Below are 22,335 nucleotides of genomic sequence, written 5' to 3'. Positions count from 1 at the left end.
TGGGCCCTGACAGTAAATCTCAGTAAGACCAAAATAATGGTGTTCCAAAAAAGGTCCAGTCACCAGGACCACAAATTCAAATTCCATCTAGACACTGTTGCCCTAGAGCACACAAAAAACGATACATACCTTGGCCTAAACATCAGCGCCACAGGTAACTTCCACAAAGCTGTGAACGATCTGAGAAACAAGGCAAGAAGGGCATTCTATGCCATCAAAAGAAACAAATTTCAACATACCAATTAGGATTTGGCTAAAAATACTTGAATCAGTCATAGAGCCCATTGCCCTTTATGGTTGTGAGGTCTGGGGTCCGCTCACCAACCAAGACTTCACAAAATGGGACAAACACCAAATTGAGACTCTGCACGCAGAATTCTGCAAAAATATCCTCCGTGTACAACGTAAAACACCAAATAATGCATGCAGAGCAGAATTAGGCCGATACCCACTAATTATCAAAATCCAGAAAAGAGCCATTAAATTCTACAACCACCTAAAAGGAAGCGATTCACAAACCTTCCATAACAAAGCCATCACCTACAGAGAGATGAACCTGGAGAAGAGTCCCCTAAGCAAGCTGGTCCTGGGGCTCTGTTCACAAACACACCCTACAGAGCCCCAGGACAACAGCACAATTAGACCCAACCAAATCATGAGAAAACAAAAAGATAATTACTTAACACATTGGAAAGAATTAACAAAAAAACAGAGCAAACTAGAATGCTATTTGGCCCTACACAGAGAGTACACAGTGGCAGAATACCTGACCACTGTGACTGACCCAAAATTAAGGAAAGCTTTGACTATGTACAGACTCAGTGAGCATAGCCTTGCTATTGAGAAAGGCCGCCATAGGCAGACATGGCTCTCAAGAGAAGACAGGCTATGTGCTCACTGCCCACAAAATGAGGTGGAAACTGAGCTGCACTTCCTAACCTCCTGCCCAATGTATGACCATATTAGAGATACATATTTCCCCCAGATCACACAGATCCACAAAGAATTCGAAAACAAATCCAATTTTGAAAAACTCCCATATCTACTGGGTGAAATTCCACAGTGTGCCATCACAGCAGCAAGATTTGTGACCTGTTGCCACGAGAAAAGGGCAACCAGTGAAGAACAAACACCATTGTAAATACAACCCATATTTATGCTTATTTATTTTATCTTGTGTCCTTTAACTATTTGTACATTATATATATATATATATATATATATATATATATATATATATATATAATATGACATTTGTAATGTCTTTACTGTTTTGAAACTCCTGTATGTGTAATGTTTACTGTTCATTTTTGTTGTTTTTCACCTTATATATTCACTTTGTATGTTGTCTACCTCACTTGCTTTGGCAATGTTAACACATGTTTCCCATGCCAATAAAGCCCTTGAATTGAATTGAAATTGAATTGAGAGAGGACAGAGAGAGAGAGACAGAGAGACAGAGAGACAGAGAGACAGAGAGACAGAGAGACAGAGAGACAGAGAGACAGAGAGAGAGGAATGGAGATGACAGAAAGAGACAGAGAGATAGAAAGAAGAAAAAAATACAGAAAAAGGGATATAAAGAAACGAAAGTGTCAAAAAAAAAATGAAAAAAAACAATTAAGTTGAAAAACAGGACATTCCAAACTCTATAGTAAGTCTCCATCCAACTACCATCTCAGTGAAGTGAGGTTACCTCATCAGTGAAACTCTGCTGCCTTCCATACATTCCCCTCATACTGACTCAATGAGTCCATTCACATAGAGGTCTCCCTCTTCCCACACAAACTCACCACCTAAACACGTCACTTGAATGGGTATGTCCTAACAGCTGTTTACACTAGAAACATGTCCTGGGTCAGCTGGACTGGTGACAACCTAAAATCTAACTGGAAAAACCAGTCAGACAACTATCCACTCTGACACTAGGAAACAATGTATTACACAGATACAGCCTAATCTCTCTCTTTCCTTCTTTCTCTCTCTGGTTCTCTCTCGCACACACACACACACGCATATACATGCACTCTCTCGTCAAATAAAACAATCAAAACACAGACAGAGATTCAAAGTGCTTCACAAAGGGCTCAGTCAAACAGAGTTGAATGTGATCAGATAAGATTGTAACAGAAGCGGAACTGAGTGAAACTGCTTTCCATGCAGTTTGTATGGGCAATGCGTTCAGATGGAGCTACTGATATCAACACTGTCACCACCACAGGGTACTGTTGACCTGCTGTTAGAACAGTAGCATGGTGATGGACTTCTATACAAAGCCACTCAGTATATGGGGGCCCGTGTGGGAATTAGACCCTCAACTCTGGTGTTGCAATCAGCATGTTCCAACCTACTGAACCACCAGTTTATTTACTAATCTATTTACCGTCAGTACAAGATGGATATCAAATCATACTTTATTTGTCACATTTATTTGTCATATGTGCCAAATACAACAAGTGTAGACTTTACCGTGAAATGCTTACTTACAAGCCTTTAACCAACAGTGCAGTTCAAGAAGAGTTAAGAAAATATTTCCGAAATAAACTAAAGTTAAAAAAAATAAAGAGGCTATATACAGGGGGTACCGGTACCATGTCAGTGTGCGGGGGTACAGGTTAGAGGTCATTTGTACATGTAGGTAGGGGTGAAGTGACTATGCATAGATAATAAACAGCGAGTAGCAGCAGTGTACAAAACAAATGGAGGGGGGGGTCAATGTAATAGTTCGGAGGCCATTTGATTAATTGTTCAGCAGTCTTATGGCTTGGGGGTAGAAGCTGTTAAGGAGCCTTTTGTTCCTAGACTTGGCGCTCCGGTACCACTTGCCGTGCGATAGTAGAGAAAACAGTCTATGACTTGGGTGACTGGAGTCTCTGACAATTTTATGGCCTTTCCTCTGACACCGCCTATTATATAGGTCCTGTTATGTACTGGGCCGTACGCATTAACCTCTGTAGCGTCTTACGGTCAGATGCCGAGCAGTTGCCATACTAGGCAGTGATGCAACCGGTCAGAATGCTCTCGATGGTGCAGCTGTAGAACTTTTTGAGGACCTGGGGACCCACGACAAATATTTTCAGTCTCCTGAGGGGGAAAAGGTTTTGTCGTGCCCTCTTCACAACTGTCTTGGTGTGTTTTGACCATGATAGATCGTTGGTGATGTGGACACCAAGGAACTTGAAACTCTCGACCCGCTCCACTACAGCCCCGTTAATGTTAATGGGGGCCTATTCAGCCCGCCTTTTCCTGTAGTCCACGATCAGCTCCTTAGTCTTGCTCACACTGAGGACGAGGTTGTTCTCCTGGCACCACACTGAAAGTTCTCTGACCCCCTCCCTATAGGCTGTCTCATCATTGTCGGCAATCAGTCCTACCACTGTTGTGTCGTCAGCAAACTTAATGATGGTGTTGGAGTCGTGTTTGGCCACGCAGTCGTGGGTGAACAGGGAGTACAGGAGGGGAGTAAGTACACACCCCTGAGGGACCCCAGTGTTGAGAATCAGAGTGACAGACATGCTGATGCCTACCCTTACCACCTGGAGGCGGCCCGTCAGGAAGTCCAGGATCCAGTTGCAGAGGGAGGTGTTTAGTCCCAGGGTCCTTAGCTTATTGATGAGCTTCGTGGGAACTATGGTGTTGAACACTGAGCTGTAGTCAATGAATAGCATTCTCATGTAGGTGTTAATTTGGTCCAGGTGGGAAAGGGCAGTGTGGAGTGTGATTGAGATCGCGTCATCTGTGGATCTGTTGGGGTGGTATACAAATTGGAGTGAGTCTAGGGTTTCCGGGAGGATGCTGTTGACGTGAGTCAAGATCAGCCTTTCAAAGCACTTCATGGTTACCGACGTGAGTGCTATGGGGCGGTAATCATTTAGGCAGGTTACCTTCACTTCCTTGGGCACAGGGACTATGGTGGTCTGCTTGAAACATGTAGGTATTACAGACTCAGTCAGGGAGAGGTTGAAAATGTCAGTGAAGACACTTGTCAGTTGGTACAGCATGCTTTGAGTACACGTCCTGGTAATCCATCTGGCTCCGCGGCCTTGTGAACGTTGACCTGTTTAAGGTCTCGCTCACATCGGCTACCGAGAGCGTTATCACACAGTCATCTAGAACAGCTGGTGCTCTCATACATGCTTCAGTGTTGCTTGCCTCGATGCGAGCATAAAAGGGATTTAGCTCATCTGGTAGGCTCGCGTCACTGGGTAGCTCGCGCCTGGGTTTCCCTTTGTAGTCCATAATAGTTTTCAAGCCCTGTCACATCTGACGAGCGTCATAGCCGGTGTAGTAGGACACAATCTAAATTCTGTATTGACGCTTTGCTTGTTTGATGGTTCGTTTGAGGGCATAGCCGGATTTCTTATAGGCATCCGGATTAGTAGCACTCCTTGAAAGCGGCATCTCTCGCCTTTAGCTCAATGCGGATGTTGCCTGTAATCCATGGATGGATATGCATGTACGGTCAATGTGGGGATGACGTCGTCGATGCACTTATTGATGAAGCCGATGACTGAGGTGGTATACTCCTCAATGTCATTGGATGAATCTCGGAACATAGTCCAGTATATGCTAGCAAAACAGTCCTGTAGTGTAGCATCCGCTTCATTTGACCACTTCCGTATTGAGTGAGTCACTGGTACTTCCTGCTTTAGTTTTTGCTTGTAAACAGGAATCAGGAGGATAGAATTATGGACATATTTGCCAAATGGAGGGTGAGGGAGAGCTTTGTATGCATCTCTGTTTGTGGAGTAAAGGTGGTCTAGAGGTTTTTTCTGAGAGTAGGTCTCAGTACAAGATACCCTACTCTCAGCACAAGATACCTTACTCTCAGTGTAACAGTATAGCTTCCGTCCCTCTCCTCGCCCCAACCTGGGCTCGAACCAGGGACCCTCTGCACACATCAACAACTGACACTCACGAAGCATCGTTACCCATCGCGCCGCAGCCCTTGCAAAGCAAGGGGAACCACTACTTCAAGGTCTCAAAGCGAGTGACGTCACCGATTGAAACGCTATTAGTGCGCACCACCGCTAACTAGCTAGCCATATCACATCGGTTACACTAGCACAAGATACCCTACTGTCAGTACAAGTTACTCTACTGTCAGTACAAGTTACTCTACTGTCAGTACAAGTTACTCTACTGTCAGTACAAGTTACTCTACTGTCAGTACAAGTTACTCTACTGTCAGTACAAGATACTCTACTGTCAGTACAAGATACTATACTCAGTACACTCTTAGAAAAAGGCTTCCAAAAGGGTTCTTCAGCTGTCCCCATAGGATAACACTTTTTTGTTCCAGGTAGACCGTTTTTGGTTCCAGGTATAAACCTTTTGGGTTCCGTGTAGAACCCTCTGTAGAAAGGGTTACATAGGGTTCTACATGGAACCCAAAAGTGTTCTCACTGGAACCAAAAGGGTTCTACCTGGAACAAAAAAAGGTTATCCAAAAGTTTTCCTATGTGGACAACCCTTTTTGGTTCTAGATAGCACCTTTTTTTCTACAAGATATTCTACTCAGTGCAAGATACTCTACTCTACTCAATACAAGATACCCTACTCAGTACAAGATAGTTTACTATCTACTACAGTACTCACAACCAGTGAACGTTAGAGTGAAGCATCCCTTCATTTATGGGTTCTTGACTTGTTATCCAGTCATTCACCTACAGATTGACATATAACCTCCCACTGTCAAATATTTAATCGCTGGGGTGTTATGCAAAGCTAACTGTCTAATGGGTGCAGACTGCTGTCATATCAGTGAACAGAATAACTGTCACCAACCTAGCCAAAAGCAAACAGCTGAAAACATCACAGTACAACTAAGCTTCATCATAATATCAGTAAGTTTGAAGATCACAAACATGAATAAATAACATCTATCAACAAGAAGACTAAATCCATGAGTGTATTAATTCCATTAAGATGGTAATGTGTGGTTTTCTATGTGTGTACCAGTTCTTTTTTTGACTCAGGTAAGTCCCCGTGTCAGTTTACAGAAACACCTGTTCTCCCAGCTCACAAAGCCTCCCACCTGCGTATCCGTTGGTAACAACATGGCCCCATTCACTCTAAAGGCAAATTAAACAAAGACACAGAAACACACCTTACCCTCAGAGAAACTTATGAGTCCAAACTGATCCAATCAGAAGCTGTGTTTTGGGGTAGTAGTGGGAGAGAGTACTGTTACCATCATCCTCATCCTCCTCCCAGCTCCCTCTCCCAGCTCCCTCTCTCTGTGTGTTCTCTGTCATCTTTGCATTATGTATCTATACAGTAACATAAACCTACCCCACTGGTTTACCCCCCCCCCCCCTCTCTCTCTCCTCCCCTTTCCATTGTTACTCCCTCCTTCCTTCTTGCTCACAGGACAGCATTCCAGACTCGCTCAGTGTGTCACCTTCTGACCACGCACACACACTTATACTGTATGTACACATGCATATGTATCATCCCCTTCCACACACACATACAGTACAAACACATGCTGCCATTTTGTATTGATCAGTTGACCCTGAAGTCAGTCAGTAGATTTACAACTACACTACATGAGATGTGACGCTGTACAACACACACACACACCCACCCACCCACCCACACACACCAAACAGCCATATCAAAATCAATCTCTCTGTCTCCTGCTGTGACATCACCACAGCCAGAGGAAGAAGGGACAGGGTTCTGATAATGATGTGAAACTGAGAGAAGAAAAGAGAGAAAGAGGGAAAGGGAGAGAGCAAGAGAGAGCCTTATTATCCTTCTCAGCCCACCCTAGGTAACCTTTCCAGGTGAAGCAACATTGGGATGTATAACTAACTGTACAGAGTGAGAATGTTAGATTACATGAGCGGAGACCAAGCTGAGTCGGGTTACCTGTGTAATGGGGAATCAACAAAGGCTTGCATTTGGAGACCTCCACACAGCTCATATGAGCCTATACTTTCAACACTGCTTTTCCCCAGGGGAGTTACTTTTTGGAGATGTCTAAAAGATAGGTAAGACAGAGAGAGTCTTGGGGCAATGTGAGGGTTGGCCAGTTCAGGGCTCTGACTGAGATAAATAACATCAACTTATCAATAGCACAGGTCAATAGGTCTAAAGGTACTCCCACATATTGATTATATGTCTGTCAGTGTGTTCAGTGTCATGTTGATGCCCTCAAACAGGTTAGATCTAGACAGGACAATATCTGCATTATAAGAAATATATGAAAAGGTTGAAAATGACTTTAAAATTAGGGTTAAAAAACATTTACCTCAGACTTGTAGCAGTTCCGCTCTGTCGTCTGAAGCGTGAGCTGAGAGACTTCCTTCCTGAGGGAACAAAGAAGCATCACACCACTGGTAGAGACATCAGTATCACACCTTCATTTACATATACAGTGTGCTGTGTCCCTAACAGCATCCTTTCCTTGTCTCCTTTCCTTTATGACCACTGTCTCGTTAGCAGTATTCCTCCTTCATGACCACTGTCTCGTTAGCAGTATTCCTCTGTTTCCTCTAGATGTTTCAGACTGCCAAGGCTGTGAAGGCAGCATGGTTTATTCTCAGTAGCAGAATGTGGTCTGAGAGGGCAGCTAAACAACCACACTGGTTTATACTGCATGGGAATATAAACAGACACAAACAGAGGCAGGCGGGCGAGCAGACATTCACTCAATCTGTTACTGTCTCGCTCAGTCACTGTCTCGCTCAGTCACTGTCTCGCTCAGTCACTGTCTCGCTCAGTCACTGTCTTGCTCAGTCACTCATTCACTCACTCAGTCATTGTCTCGCTCAGTCACTGTCTCGCTCAGTCACTGTCTCGCTCAGTCACTGTCTCGCTCAGTCACTGTCTCGCTCAGTCACTGTCTCGCTCAGTCACTGTCTCGCTCAGTCACTCAGTCACTGTCTCGCTCAGTCACTGTCTCGCTCAGTCACTGTCTCGCTCAGTCACTGTCTCGCTCAGTCACTGTCTTGCTCAGTCACTCAGTCACTCAGTCACTGTCTCGCTCAGTCACTGTCTCGCTCAGTCACTCAGTCACTGTCTCGCTCAGTCACTGTCTCGCTCAGTCACTGTCTTGCTCAGTCACTCATTCACTCACTCAGTCATTGTCTCGCTCAGTCACTGTCTCGCTCAGTCACTGTCTCGCTCAGTCACTGTCTCGCTCAGTCACTGTCTCGCTCAGTCACTGTCTCGCTCAGTCACTCAGTCACTGTCTCGCTCAGTCACTGTCTCGCTCAGTCACTGTCTCGCTCAGTCACTGTCTCGCTCAGTCACTGTCTTGCTCAGTCACTCAGTCACTCAGTCACTGTCTCGCTCAGTCACTCAGTCACTGTCTCGCTCAGTCACTGTCTCGCTCAGTCACTGTCTCGCTCAGTCACTCATTCACTCACTCAGTCATTGTCTTACTCAGTCACCGGCTCGCTCACTAACTCACTCATATATTCAGGAGACATAAGATTTGGCATGAGTCATCAGATCCTCAAAAAGTTCTACAACTGCACCATCGAGAGCATCCTGACTAGTTGCATCATCGCTTGGTATGGCAACTGCTCGGCATCCAACCGCAAGGCTCTACAGAGGGTAGTGCCTACGGCCCAGTACATCACTGTGGCTAATCTTTCTGCCATCTAGCAGTCTAAGGCACTGCATCTCAGTGTTAGAGGTGTCACTACAGACCCTGGTTCGATCCCGGGCTATATCACAACTGGCTGTGATCGGGAGTCCCATAGGGCGCACTATTAGATTAGGGGAGGGATTGGCCGGGGTAGGCCATCATAGTAAAATGAGAATTTGTTCTTGCCTAGTTAAATAAAAAAATATACCAGGCGGTGTAGGAGGAAGGCCCTAAAAATTGTCAAAGACTCTAACCACCGAAGTCATAGACTGTTCTCTCTGCTACCGCATGGCAAGTGGTACTGAAGCGTCAAAGTCCAAAAGTCTCCTTAATAACAGCTTCTATCTCCAAGCCATGAGACTGCTAAACAGTAAATCAAATGGCTACTCAGACTATTTTCATTGACCCCCTTTTTTAGGCTGCTGCTGCTTGCTGTTAGTATCTATGCATAGTCACTTTACTCCTACCTACATGTACATGTTTCCTCAATTACCTCGACTAACCTGTACCCTCGCACATTGACTCTGTACTGGCACCCCCTGTATATAGCCTCGTTGTTGTTATTTTATTGTGCTACTTTTAAAAAAATGATATATATATATATATATATATATATATAGCAAATATGTTCTTGCTTACTTAAAAATCTGAATTGTTGGTTAAGGGCTTGAAGGTAAGCATTTCACGGGACGGATCATGTGACATAAAACATTGTAACATTTCTGTATAATCTGTAATAAGAAAGGTACAATACTTACATGTGTTTGTGCATCTCTAGTGAAGCAACAAGTTACAGCCATCACCGCTTAAATCCACCAGTAGCAGACAGTCAGCCAGTAGCAGTTAGCCAGTAGCAGTCAGTCAGGGGCAGTCAGCCAGTAGCAGTCAGCCAGGGGCAGTCAGCCAATAGCAGACAGTCAGCCAGTAGCAGTTAGCCAGTAGCAGTCAGTCAGGGGCAGTCAGCCAGTAGCAGTCAGCCAGGGGCAGTCAGCCAGTAGCAGACAGTCAGCCAGTAGCAGTCATCCAGTGGCAGTCAGCCAGTAGCAGTCAGCCAAGAGCAGTCAGCCAGGGGCAGTCAGCCAGTCAGCAGTCAGCCAGTAGCAGTCAGCCAGTAGCAGTCAGCCAGTAGCAGTCAGCCAGGGGCAGTCAGCCAGTAGCATAACAGAAGCAGGGTAGTGGTTTGGGTTATAGATGACTAGACTGTCACAGTGTACAGACAGATGGCTCGTGGCTGTGTGCAGATACAGTATCAGCCAAAATAGCCAATCTCAAAGTCTCCCCAAGATATCATGGACTATGGAATGGTGACATTAGCCTATATCTATATCATGAATGACCAAAGTCCATGCAATGACAACACATAGGCAAACGTACTTGTCACCTATATATCACAGAAAAACAAAAAAGAGAAAAATATCATGTTTACGCAGAAACAGTTCAGTTTCAGGAGATGCCAATTCAGATAAATGGTTTGCTTGCTTGACAGTTCAATGTTTGTATAGACCATTGTATAGGCTAGGCACCATCTCTGTTGACCACTTCCCTAAAGCATTAGCTGTAATGGAATGTTTTGGTGTCAGAGGCTCAGGGTTTTGCTTTGAGAGATTTCCCACCCAGCCAAGCAATAATCAATAGGGGAAACACTGTAGTCAGAGAAATAAGATGGGTGCTAAACATTGTTAATGGACAAGGAGAGTTTCTGTTTCCACCCATGTACAGCTTTATTAGTGCTATATAAAATGTAAATGAAGATCTTTGCTGGACAGAGTAGCGCTGGACTGGCTATGTGAGGGAAAGATCCCAATGTTCACATCTGCAACTCCAGACATATTTTCAGCCTCCCACCACAGTCTCCTCCAGAAGAATGGCTTCTCTGTTTATTGGGACAAATAGGATCGTAAATCATCAACCAAGTCACATTGCCTTCATAGAGAACTGACAGATTCCTAGTATTTCCCGTAGGCTTCAGAGGATAAGATAACCATAACCCCTTTACAAAGGCAATATTAGGCTTACTACAGGCCTATCAAATTAGCAGTTGCAAATAACATTAAACAGTTCATGGCACATGAGAAGATTGTAATACTGTTATTGTTTCTCACCGACTAACTGGTTCGTAGAGAATGGAGACCACTATAGAGGTTGCTACTCACTCATTGGAGAGGAGCGCCTGTGTTTCGTGGGGTGTCGAACAGCAGGTGGCGGTGAAGGACCTTTGTAGGCTACGGCCACGTCATCGAAACCAGAAGGCAGGGAATAGATCACGTGACAATCCCGGATGTCAACAAACGATATCAACAACAGGGAAGTGTCAACGCTTCGTTGTTACAGATTTTCCAATGGATTAACCGACATTTGATAATTAATTCATGTTACACTCGTGTACATTCTGAAAGGAACTATGAGTGAGTTCTGTTGATTCTACGCTAGTTTAGCATTTGACGAAGACTTTCAACATGAGGTCCGATTCTCCTCTCTCCAGCGTCAACGTAGTGCTTGTTATGGCCTACGGAAGTCTGGTAAGTCTTAAATGAATGTGTTCTCGTGTTTTTCCTTAATATAAAGAATGCTTGACAAAACGAGCGAGCTGTTGCGTTTCTCAGGACTCCTGTGTAATGGAATTAGCTTGCTAGCTACAGTATAGAGACAGGCAACACAGCAGAAGTGTCAATCAAGGTGTAACAATAAACAGGTTATATGGCAGGCAATGAAGACGAACTGGGCACTTGTACGGAAAGCACACAACACAGTAAAATATAGCTAGCTTTTATTAAAGGGATAATTCACCCAAATTACAAAATGACACGTTGGTTTCCTCACCCTGTAAGGTATGACAGCAATCCACGCCTTGGTTTTATTTCCCTTGCTTTGGTTTTGTTTCCAAATGCTAACCTTTTAGTATTTGTGGCACAAACCCCATTCAAGTCATGGGAAGGATTTTAGCATTTTTTTGCGCATCATCCGAAACTATCTCAAATTGATTCTGAAGCTCATCAAAGTCACTTATAGATGCTAAATGGGATTTATGTCACAAATGCATTTGGAAACAGTGCCAGGGAAATTTAACTAACGCATTGTCATACCATAAGTTGCTTACAGGGTATTGACACCAAAATGTAATTTTGTAATTTGGGTGAACTAAGAATGTATCTATTGTGGACAGGGTTTACGTGAGATTTTAGGTTCAAAACGTTTTGCAACGGAATCCGACTAATGAATACCCCCAAGTGGAAGTGCATTCTCTAGATAGAGATGGTGCAACTGTGTAATCACCTGCAACTAATCATAAAACAATCATTCAAAGGGACCAATAAGATGACAGTTACAAATCATATGATTACTGTAGTTGACTTTATGGAGGCCCCTCCACCCTGTCACAGTACATGCAAGCTGTGTCAGTGTATGCTGAACAAAAATATAAACGCAACAATTTCAAAGATTTGACTGAGTTCCAGTTCATATATGGAAATTGGTCAATTTAAATACATTCAATAGGGCCTAATCTATGGATTTCACATGACTTGGAATACAGATATACATCTGTTGGTCACAAATACCTTTTAAAATATGTAGTGGCGTGGATCAGAAAACCAGTCAGTATCTGATGTGACCACCATTTGCCTCATGCAGAGCGACACTGTTGATTGTGGCCTTTGGAATGTTGTCCCACTTCACTTCAATGGCTGAACGAAGTTGCAGTATATTGACGGGAACTGAAAGACATTATCGTACACATCGATCCAGAGCATCCAAACATGGTGACATGTCTGGTGAGTATGCAGAGGCCATGGAAGAACTGGGACATGGTGCTGTGCATTATCATGCTGAAACATGAGGTCATGGTGGTGGATGAACGACACACCAATGGGCCTCAGGATCTTATCACGGTATCGCTGTGCATTCAATATAATGCGATTGTGTTCATTGTCCGTGGTTAGAACGTTGGGACAGTAACTGAAAGGTTGCTAGATCTAATCTCCGAGCTGACAAGGTAAAAATCTGTCGTTCTGCACCTGAACAAAGCAGTTAACCCACTGATCCTAGGCTGTCATTGTAAATAAGAATGTGTTCTTAATTGACTTGCCTAGTTAAATAAAGGTTAAATAAATAAAATAAATAAAAAAGGATGCCTGCTCATACCATAACCCCACTGCCACCATGGGGCAGTCTATTCACAACGTTGACATCAGCAAACCGCTGGCCCACACAACGCCTTCCAGGTGGTCTGCGGTTGTGAGGCCGGTTGGACTTACTGCCAAATTGGAAGTGGAAGTTACTGCCAAAAAGACGTTGGAAGTGACTCATGGTAGAGAAATTAACATTACATTATCTGGCAACAGCTCTGGTGGACAATCCTGCAGTCAGCATGCCAATTTCACGCTCCCTCAACTTGACACCTGTGGCATTGTGTTGTGTGACAAAATGGCACATTTTGGAGTGGCCTTTTATTGTCCCCAGCACAAGGTGCAACTGTAATGATCATGCTGTTTAATCAGCTTCTTGATATGCCACACCCGTCAGGTGGATGGATTATATTGGCAAAGGAAAAATGCTCACTAACAGGGTTGTAAACAAATTTGTACACAATTATTTTTGTGCTTATGGAACATGGGACCAACATTTTACATGTCGTATTTATTCAGTGCATTTATTCAATTTGTTCAGTGTATATCCTGCCTTGTCAAATTCTATATTGTGTCACCCCCTTCTAGGACATACTCCTCTGGATAGGTTGATGTCTCTTCTAGGACATACTCCTCTGGATAGGTTGATGTCTCTTCTAGGACATACTCCTCTGGATAGGTTGATGTCTCTTCTAGGACATACTCCTCTGGATAGGTTGATGTCTCTTCTAGGACATACTCCTCTGGATAGGTTGATGTCTCTTCTAGGACATACTCCTCTGGATAGGTTGATGTCTCTTCTAGGACATACTCCTCTGGATAGGTTGATGTCTCTTCTAGGACATACTCCTCTGGATAGGTTGATGTCTCTTCTAGGACATACTCCTCTGGATAGGTTGATGTCTCTTCTAGGACATACTCCTCTGGATAGGTTGATGTCTCTTCTAGGACATACTCCTCTGGATAGGTTGATGTCTCTTCTAGGACATACTCCTCTGGATAGGTTGATGTCTCTTCTAGGATATACTCCTCTGGATAGGTTGATGTCTCTTCCAGGACATACTCCTCTGGATAGGTTGATGTCTCTTCCAGGACATACTCCTCTGGATAGGTTGATGTCTCTTCTAGGACATACTCCTCTGGATAGGTTGATGTCTCTTCTAGGACATACTCCTCTGGATAGGTTGATGTCTCTTCTAGGACATACTCCTCTGGATAGGTTGATGTCTCTTCTAGGACATACTCCTCTGGATAGGTTGATGTCTCTTCTAGGACATACTCCTCTGGATAGGTTGATGTCTCTTCCAGGACATACTCCTCTGGATAGGTTGATGTCTCTTCTAGGACATACTCCTCTGGATAGGTTGATGTCTCTTCTAGAACATACTCCTCTGGATAGGTTGATGTCTCTTCTAGGACATACTCCTCTGGATAGGTTGATGTCTCTTCTAGGACATACTCCTCTGGATAGGTTGATGTCTCTTCTAGGACATACTCCTCTGGATAGGTTGATGTCTCTTCTAGGACATACTCCTCTGGATAGGTTGATGTCTCTTCTAGGACATACTCCTCTGGATAGGTTGATGTCTCTTCTAGGACATACTCCTCTGGATAGGTTGATGTCTCTTCTAGGACATACTCCTCTGGATAGGTTGATGTCTCTTCTAGGACATACTCCTCTGGATAGGTTGATGTCTCTTCTAGGACATACTCCTCTGGATAGGTTGATGTCTCTTCTAGGACATACTCCTCTGGATAGGTTGATGTCTCTAATGTACAGAGGTCTGTGTCTCCAGGTGTTTGTGCTGCTGTTCATCTTTGTGAAGAGGCAGATAATGCGCTTTGCCATGAAGTCTCGTAGAGGACCACATGTACCCCTGGGCCACAACGCTCCAAAGGTAAGACACACACACACTCAGTCTGACTTATTTTTTATTTTTAACGTAACTTTTCTATACACTTGTTAATTTTCTCTACTTCCTGTGTCCTTTAGGAGCTGAGACAGGAGATAGACTCTGGTCTGTCCAAGGTTCAGGAGATCCGCTTTGAGCCACGCCTGCTGTCTGAACAGGACGACAGACTACAGAGTGGCGGTGAGAGAACACACATCATGTAGATATCTTTTCTACCCAATCTACAGCTTCAGTAACCCTCTGTAAACTCAAAAAATATGATCTATGTATGTGTTTTGCAGGTTGCTATGACTACCTATACAGAATGAGGGCACTAGATGCCATAAGAGACTCTGGTAAGTCTTCTCCTGCTGTTTCCAATTTGTAAGTCGCTCTGGATAAGAGGGTCTGCTAAATGACTTAAATGTAAATGTAATGTTTCACCCTGGCCTGTACATCTCACTGTCATCATCCGAGTCCAACAGCACCCCTGCTGGGGCATTATGTAGTAACTATGGTATACTCAGTGCTGTTCTTCTGCACGACGCAACGCGGAGTACAACCCTTAGCTGTGGTATGTTGGCCATATACCACAAACCCCCGAGGTGCCCTATTGTTATTATAAACTGGTTACCAATGTAATTAGAACAGTAAAAATACATATTTTGTCATACCTGTGGTATACCACGGCTTTCAGCCAATCAGCATGCAGGGCTCGAACCACCCAGTTTATAATGCTGCACATCCTCTTCACCTACTGTACTACCTTATAAATCAGTGGCCTTCGACCTATAGATCCATAACTCCAATTTGATCATAAAACATCTTCTCATCTCCTGTCAGATATTCCGTTCAGTGAGTTGGGAGGGACTCCCACAGCTGTGACAGGGAGGAGATTCCGCGCCTGGCTTCTAGATCTGAGGAGTTCCCATTCCCTGTTCTGCAGCAGCCGTAGTTCCCTCATAGACACACTGCTGGAGGGCTACCACAACGCTCGCCACGGCACCGGGGTCAGTGTGTCTCTATCTGGGGGAGAGAAACATGCCTGTGTCTCCACATGACATTGTGTCTGCCACTCAGTACTGAGTGGTCTGTAGTAGAGGTCGACCGATTATGATTTTTCAACGCCGATACCGATTATTGGATGCCCCAAAAAAAGCCGATATCGATTAATCGGTCATTTTTAAATATTTTTAATTAATTAATTAATTTGTAATAATGACAATTACAACAATACTGAATGAACACTTATTTTAACTTGATATAATACATCAATCAAATCAATTTAGCCTCAAATAAATAATGAAACATGTTCAATTTGGTTTAAATGCAAAAACAAAGTGTTGGCTTTCTGGCTTGCTGTTGTCCTCTGTCTGAAAGACCTGACTTGTAGCTGGCTTTGAGACTTATTCACCACTACTTGGCCATTAGGAGGTGCGTGTGTGTGACTGTGTGCGCGTGTTACGGTCGTCTGCACTAATGTACAGTGACGGGGGGCTTTTTCAATGGCATGCTTTGGATGTCTGTCTTAGGGCGAGGGATGTGCTAAGTGATGAGCTGAACTGTACACACACTGGAGTTGTAATGACAAAGGCATTTTGGGTTATGATTAATTGTCATGCAAATGGACACGGTTATTGTAATTTTTTATCTTATAATGCATCTGTAAAAATGAGTTAGGACTTAGAGGTCGACCGATTATGATTTTTCAACTCCGATTTATTGGAGGACTAAAGAAAAGCAGATACCGATTAATCGGCAGATATTTTTATATATATATATATATTTGTAATAACGACAATTACAACACTACTGAATGAACAAAAACAACACTTTTATTTTAACTAAGTAAATTGATTTTATTGATGCATTATATTATGTTCAATTTGGTTTCAATAAGGCAAAAACAAAGTGTTGGAGAAGAAAGTAAAAGTGCAATATGTGTCATGTAAAAAAGCTAACGTTTAAGTTCCTTGCTCAGAACATGAGAGCACATGAAAGCTGGTGGTTCCTTTTAACATGAGTCTTCAACATTCCCAGGTAAGACGTTTTAGGTTGTAGTTATTATATGACTATTTCTCTCTATACCATTTGTATTTCATATACCTTTGAATATTGGATGTTCTCATAGGCACTTTAGTATTGCCACTGTAACAGTATAGCTTCCGTCCCTCTCCTCGCTGTCACGAACCGGCTCAAAGCCCGTAACAAAGGGAGACAACGTGGAGATAAGGAGTAACAAAATATATATTTATTAACTAAAGCAACTAAGTATAATATACAATGGTGTGTGTAATCAGTAATCAGTAGTGTAAGTGAGTGTTTTGCATGCATGAATGTGATAATGCAGGGTGATGAAAGGTGCCAAAGCAAACAAACAAAAGGCCACCAAGAACCACAACACAATCTACAAAGGTGTCTGCATGGAGAGAGTCTCTTCCATGAATGTGGAAGAGGTCTATTTATCCTGGGAGACACCTGGCCCAGGTGTTTCCTATGTAGCTGACGACCCTCCCAACTCCGCCCACCGGCATCCTAATAAGGAAACAAGAACAAAGAGAGAATAGGGCAGACAGAGTGGGAGGGTCGTCACATCGCCCATACCTGGGCTCGAACCAGGAACACATCGACAACAGCCACCCTCGAAGCATCGTTACCCATCCCTTCACAAAAGCCGCGGCCCTTGCAGAGCAAGGGGAACAACTACTCCAAGTCTCAGAGCGAGTGACGTTTGAAACGCTATTAGCGCGCACCCCGCTAACTAGCTAGCCATTTCACATCGGTTACACCAGCCTAATCTCGGGGGTTGATAGGCTTGAAGTCATAAACAGCGCAATGCTTGAAGCACAGCGAAGAGCTGCTGGCAAACGCACGAAAGTGCTGTTTGAATGAATGCTTGCGAGCCTGCTGGTGCCTACCATCGCTCAGTCAGACTGCTATATCAAATCATAGACTTAATTATAACATAATAACACACAGAAATACAAGCCGTAGGTCATTAATATGGTCCAAACTGAAAACAAAATGTTTACCCAATTTGTAAGTCGCTCTGGATAAGAGCGTCTGCTAAATGACTTAAATGTAAATGTTATTCTTTCAGTGAAATACGGAACCGTTCCGTATTTTATCTAACGGGTGGCATCCATAAGTCGAAACCTTCAATGTTACTTCATAATTACGTAAAGTCTGGCAAATTAGTTCTCAACGAGCCAGGCGGCCCAAACTGCTGCATGTACCCTGACTCTGTGTGCAATGAATGCAAGTGACACAATTTCCCTAGTTTAATATTGCTTGCTAACATGAATTTCTTTGAACTAAATATGCAGTTTAAAAAATATATACTTCTGTGTATTGATTTTAAGAAAGGCATTGATGTTTATGGATAGCTACATTCGTGCAACGATTGCGCTTTTGTTAAATCATCCCCCGTATGGCGAAGTTGGCTGTCTTTGTTCGACAGAAATAGTCTTTTTTTGCAAACGCGCTTGTTAAATCACCCGATTGGCGAAGTAGGCTGTGATTCAATGATAAATTAACAGGCACCGCATCGATTATATGCAACGCAGGACAAGCTAGATGAACTAGTAATATCAACCATGTGTAGTTAACTAGTGATTGTGTTAAGATTGATGTTTTTTTATAAGATAGGTTTAATGCTAGCTAGCACCTTACTAGCTAGCACCTTACTTTGGCTCCTTGCTGCACTCGCATAACAGGTAGTCAGCCTGCCACGCAGTCTCCTCGTGGAGTGCAATGTAATCGGCCATGATTACCGATTTGTTACCGATTGTTATGAAAACTTGAAATCGGCCCTAATTAATCACCCATTCCAATTAATCGGTCGACCTCTAGCCTATAGTGCGTGATTCCTGTCTGTCTCTCTGTGTCTGAAGGTGTTTGGAGAAGCAGAGTTTGTCAAATACAAGGAAGCCCTGAGCGAACTGTCCTCTGTGTGAGTATAGACACACTGCCATTTATCTAAGCACTACTCATGTGTTTTAATGAAGGTTTTTCAAGTTTGACACGAGTAGTTATTCTTCTCTCCCCAGTGTGAAGAGCCACTCCAGTTCCACCAGTCTGGACCAGCATCACCAGTTAGCAGCTAAAGACTTGACCAGTACCCCAGAGCCCACCCCCCCCTCTCCCCCCTCCCAGGTCACATACCTGCCGTCAGCTGGGCAACGCACCAAACGACCAAAACACTTCCTGGAACTCAAGAACTTTAAAGACAAGTACAACACCTTGGAAAGCACATTCTGAGAACTACAATCTCCTATGGCATAACACGAGAAACTACAATTCCCGACAACTTGCTGCCTCTGACAACTGCAACTCCCTACAACCCTGAGAACTTACAACTCCCTAGAAAACAACCTGAAAACTACAACAACTTCTCTGCTACTACTTTAAATCTGTTTTGTTGCGAGTACTGGACTCACTTTTCCTTCTCTATTTCCAAAGTAGATGGCCTAGTGAAAAGAAAAAATCTGTCGTTCTGCCCCTGAACAGGCAGTTAACCCACTGTTCCTAGACCGTCATTGTAAGTAAGAATTTGTTCTTAACTGACTTGCCTAGTTAAATAAAGGTTGAATAAAACGGAAATGAAGGTAGTGATAAGTAGAGCTCCTGGAGGTGACATACTGGGGTCTGTGGTAAAAGAAGAGGTTGGTGATTTAGTTTAGTGAGAGGCTTGTTAGTGCCAGCAGAGAGAGAAGAGACTTGGTAGGGTTGGTACTTGGTACAGTTGGGAAGACTGGAGCACAGCAGTATAGGAATGACAGTAACATTACGCTGCCTTACTAGTCCTGAGGAAAAACACTGCCTACTATCTATCATGCATCTCACATAATAAATAGGGCACTAGATTTAAGCTGACCTTAAACATCGTTGTGAACTTTTGCACAGACTTTGCAGGTAGATCATCATGTAGGGCCATGCAAAAGAGACCAGACAAGCTACATGCAGTTTCTATGCAGAATGCATTAATGCAGTGTTTCCCAAACTTGGTCCTGGGGACCCGAAGTGGTGCACGTTTTGGGTTTTGCCCTAGCACTACAACTGACTCAAATAATCAACTAATCATCAAGCTTTGATTATTTGAATGAGCTGTGTCGTCCTAGAGCAGAACCTGAAATGTACATCTCTTGGGGTCCCCAGGACTGAGTTTGGGAAACGCTGCGTTAATGCACAGTGTTAGAGTAAGACTTGTTTATAATGTGTTCAGTGCTAACTAAGCTATTGATGGACTAACGTTATAGCAGACCAGCATTCCTCACAATGGCCCTGGAGAGCTACAGTACAGGCCGTGCAGGCTTTTGTTCCTGCCTAGCACTAACACACCTCCAATCAAGCTGATTAGTAGAATCCAGTTAGTTACTGTTGAGCTGGAACAGGACAGAAGAACTATGGATTATTCCAGTATTACTGCTAGACATTTCCAGTATTATTGTCCTGTTGCCAGCACTTGTTTAGGGCAGAGCCATGTATTTACATATATATTGCTCTGGTTTAGGGCTAGAGTTACAAGGAAATGAACATGTTACACAGTCTGACGGTTGTCTATTTGCTGCATAAAATATACTTTTTAGAGTCTACAATGTTTTCTTGTTGCTGAAATATTTTTTTGTATTCCATTTTTAAAGATAATTATTTAGAATAAAGCATTCATGTTAAGTGTCCTTTTTCTTGAATGGATGATTTTAATACAATTCAATTATTAAATTAGTATGTATGCATGGTTGAATACTAAAACCGTAATATATTCTTAATGAGTTGGCTATAAAGCCTGGGTTCCAGTCCGATATATTCATAATGAGGTGTGAGTTGGCTATATAGCCTGGGTTCCAGTCCGATATATTCATAATGAGGTGTGAGTTGGCTATATAGCCTGGGTTCCAGTCTGATATATTCATAATAAATTGTGAGTTGGCTATATAGCCTGGGTTCCAGTCTGATCTATTCATAATAAATTGTGAGTTGGCTATATAGCCTGGGTTCCAGTCTGATCTATTCATAATGAGGTGTGAGTTTGGGTTCCAGTCTGATATATTCATAATAAATTGTGAGTTGGCTATATAGCCTGGGTTCCAGTCTGATATATTCATAATAAATTGTGAGTTGGCTATATAGCCTGGGTTCCAGTCTGATCTATTCATAATAAATTGTGAGTTGGCTATATAGCCTGGGTTCCAGTCTGATCTATTCATAATGAGGTGTGAGTTGGCTATGTAGCCTGGGTTCCAGTCTGATATATTCATAATAAATTGTGAGTTGGCTATATAGCCTGGGTTCCAGTCTGATATATTCGTAATGAGGTGTGAGTTGGCTATAAAGCCTGGGTTCCAGTCTGATCTATTCATAATGAGGTGTGAGTTGGCTATGTAGCCTGGGGTCCAGTCTGATATATTCATAATGAATTGTGAGTTGGCTATATAGCCTGGGTTCCAGTCTGATATATTCATAATGAATTGTGAGTTGGCTATATAGCCTGGGTTCCAGTCTGATCCATTCTTAATGAGGTGTGAGTTGGCTATAAAGCCTGGGTTCCAGTCAGTTTCTGCTTTAACCAATCCCCTCTCTCTTACAGCAGAAACAGACTGGTATGGTACTCAGGCTCATATGAATCGTCAGTGGAGTTATCTAAAGCACCTACAGATGTGGGACCAGGCTAGAGATGTATGGATGATTGTAGCAATGTTCCTCCAATCAAATGTGAACAGCTTCAGAAGTGTGTTTGAATCTAATGAGTTGTGTGTATGATTGGGACCAGAGGAGGCTGGTGAGGAGAGGACGCCTCAATAATGGATAGAACTGAACGGTAACTAACACGAAAAATCAGGTGTTTGATTTGTTTAATACCATTCCATCCCAGCCATTACTATGACCTGATAATAGTGCTGAACAGGCTGCGTTATGTTTTAATGGACTCCCCTGATCTATCCTCTGTGCATTGTAATACATACTGCAGCTGCCATTCCATTAAAGTGGTACCACTGGACCAGAGAGATTATTGACTGATGGTGATGTCTTATCACATTGTTTTCATGGACATTTGAGATACAACTCAATTCTAGTGGTGTAGGTTACATTTCTCCCCCAAGAACATTATACGTTGCTCATTTCTTTAATAGCCTTCAACTGTAAAAGGGGAACATGCCCAAGTGTTATGGCTTCATGTGCCTTTTCTCCCAGCACTTGGTCTATCATTTGACTCACCAACAGGGGGCAGACATTCACTATGCACAAACTACAGTAGTACACTATACACAAACTACAGTACTGCACTATGCATAAACTACAGTACTGCACTATGCATAAACTACAGTAGTACACTATACACAAACTACAGTACTGCACTATACACAAACTACAGTAGTGCACTATGCATAAACTACAGTAGTGCACTTTGCATAAGCTACAGTACTGCACTTTGCATAAGCTACAGTACTGCACTTTGCATAAGCTACAGTACTGCACTTTGCATAAACTACAGTACTGCACTTTGCATAAACTACAGTAGTGCACTATGCATACACTACAGTAGTACACTTTGCATAAGCTACAGTACTGCACTTTGCATAAACTACAGTAGTGCACTATGCATACACTACAGTACTGCACAGTGCATAAGCTACAGTACTGCACTTTGCATAAACTACAGTAGTACACTATACACAAACTACAGTACTGCACTATACACAAACTACAGTAGTGCACT

General features: G+C 43.1%; 2 protein-coding genes across 4 annotated transcripts in view; one reads left to right on the top strand and one right to left on the bottom strand.

Moving 5' to 3' along the window:
* The window catches only part of LOC127925016 (uncharacterized), a 51,418-nt gene extending 41,868 nt beyond the window's left edge, over positions 1–9,550 (bottom strand). Inside the window, exons 1-2 of the mRNA XM_052509691.1 lie at positions 9,361–9,550; positions 7,259–7,316 (exon numbers count right to left, since the gene is read on the bottom strand). The gene's annotated coding sequence lies outside the window, so the exon portion shown is untranslated. The remainder of the gene's footprint in view (positions 1–7,258; positions 7,317–9,360) is intronic.
* A 1,292-nt stretch (positions 9,551–10,842) lies between these two features.
* Positions 10,843–20,296, top strand: LOC118378771 (protein C1orf43-like). 3 transcript variants are annotated; one of them, XM_052509688.1, is made up of 7 exons: positions 10,843–11,121; positions 14,523–14,624; positions 14,720–14,819; positions 14,921–14,974; positions 15,462–15,628; positions 18,512–18,570; positions 18,650–20,296. In XM_052509688.1, exons 1-7 carry the CDS (start codon positions 11,059–11,061, stop codon positions 18,876–18,878), a joined length of 774 nt encoding a protein of 257 aa, XP_052365648.1. In that variant the 5' UTR covers positions 10,843–11,058; the 3' UTR covers positions 18,879–20,296. The 3 variants fall into 3 exon arrangements, with proteins under 3 accessions (XP_052365648.1, XP_035621646.1, XP_052365649.1); XM_035765753.2 differs by having other exon boundaries at positions 10,848–11,121; positions 18,668–20,296; XM_052509689.1 differs by lacking the exon at positions 10,843–11,121 and adding an exon at positions 12,216–12,372.
* Positions 20,297–22,335: the final 2,039 nt, after the last annotated feature.

The sequence above is a fragment of the Oncorhynchus keta genome, unplaced genomic scaffold (genome assembly GCF_023373465.1).
Source record: "Oncorhynchus keta strain PuntledgeMale-10-30-2019 unplaced genomic scaffold, Oket_V2 Un_contig_4917_pilon_pilon, whole genome shotgun sequence".
NCBI classification, from domain to species: Eukaryota; Metazoa; Chordata; class Actinopteri; order Salmoniformes; family Salmonidae; genus Oncorhynchus; species Oncorhynchus keta.
Note: the sequence above shows the minus strand (reverse complement) of the source record. Positions and strands in the feature narration are given on the sequence as shown.

What these genes read in the sequence shown, in the direction of transcription:
- LOC118378771 (XM_052509688.1), top strand. Translation starts at nt 11,059, where the DNA reads ATGAGGTCCGATTCTCCTCTCTCCAGCGTCAACGTAGTGCTTGTTATG. An exon ending in TTATGGCCTACGGAAGTCTG is followed by an intron (nt 11,122 to 14,522) that starts GTAAGTCTTAAA and finishes CTGTGTCTCCAG; the next exon opens with GTGTTTGTGCTGCTGTTCAT. An exon ending in TGGGCCACAACGCTCCAAAG is followed by an intron (nt 14,625 to 14,719) that starts GTAAGACACACA and finishes TGTGTCCTTTAG; the next exon opens with GAGCTGAGACAGGAGATAGA.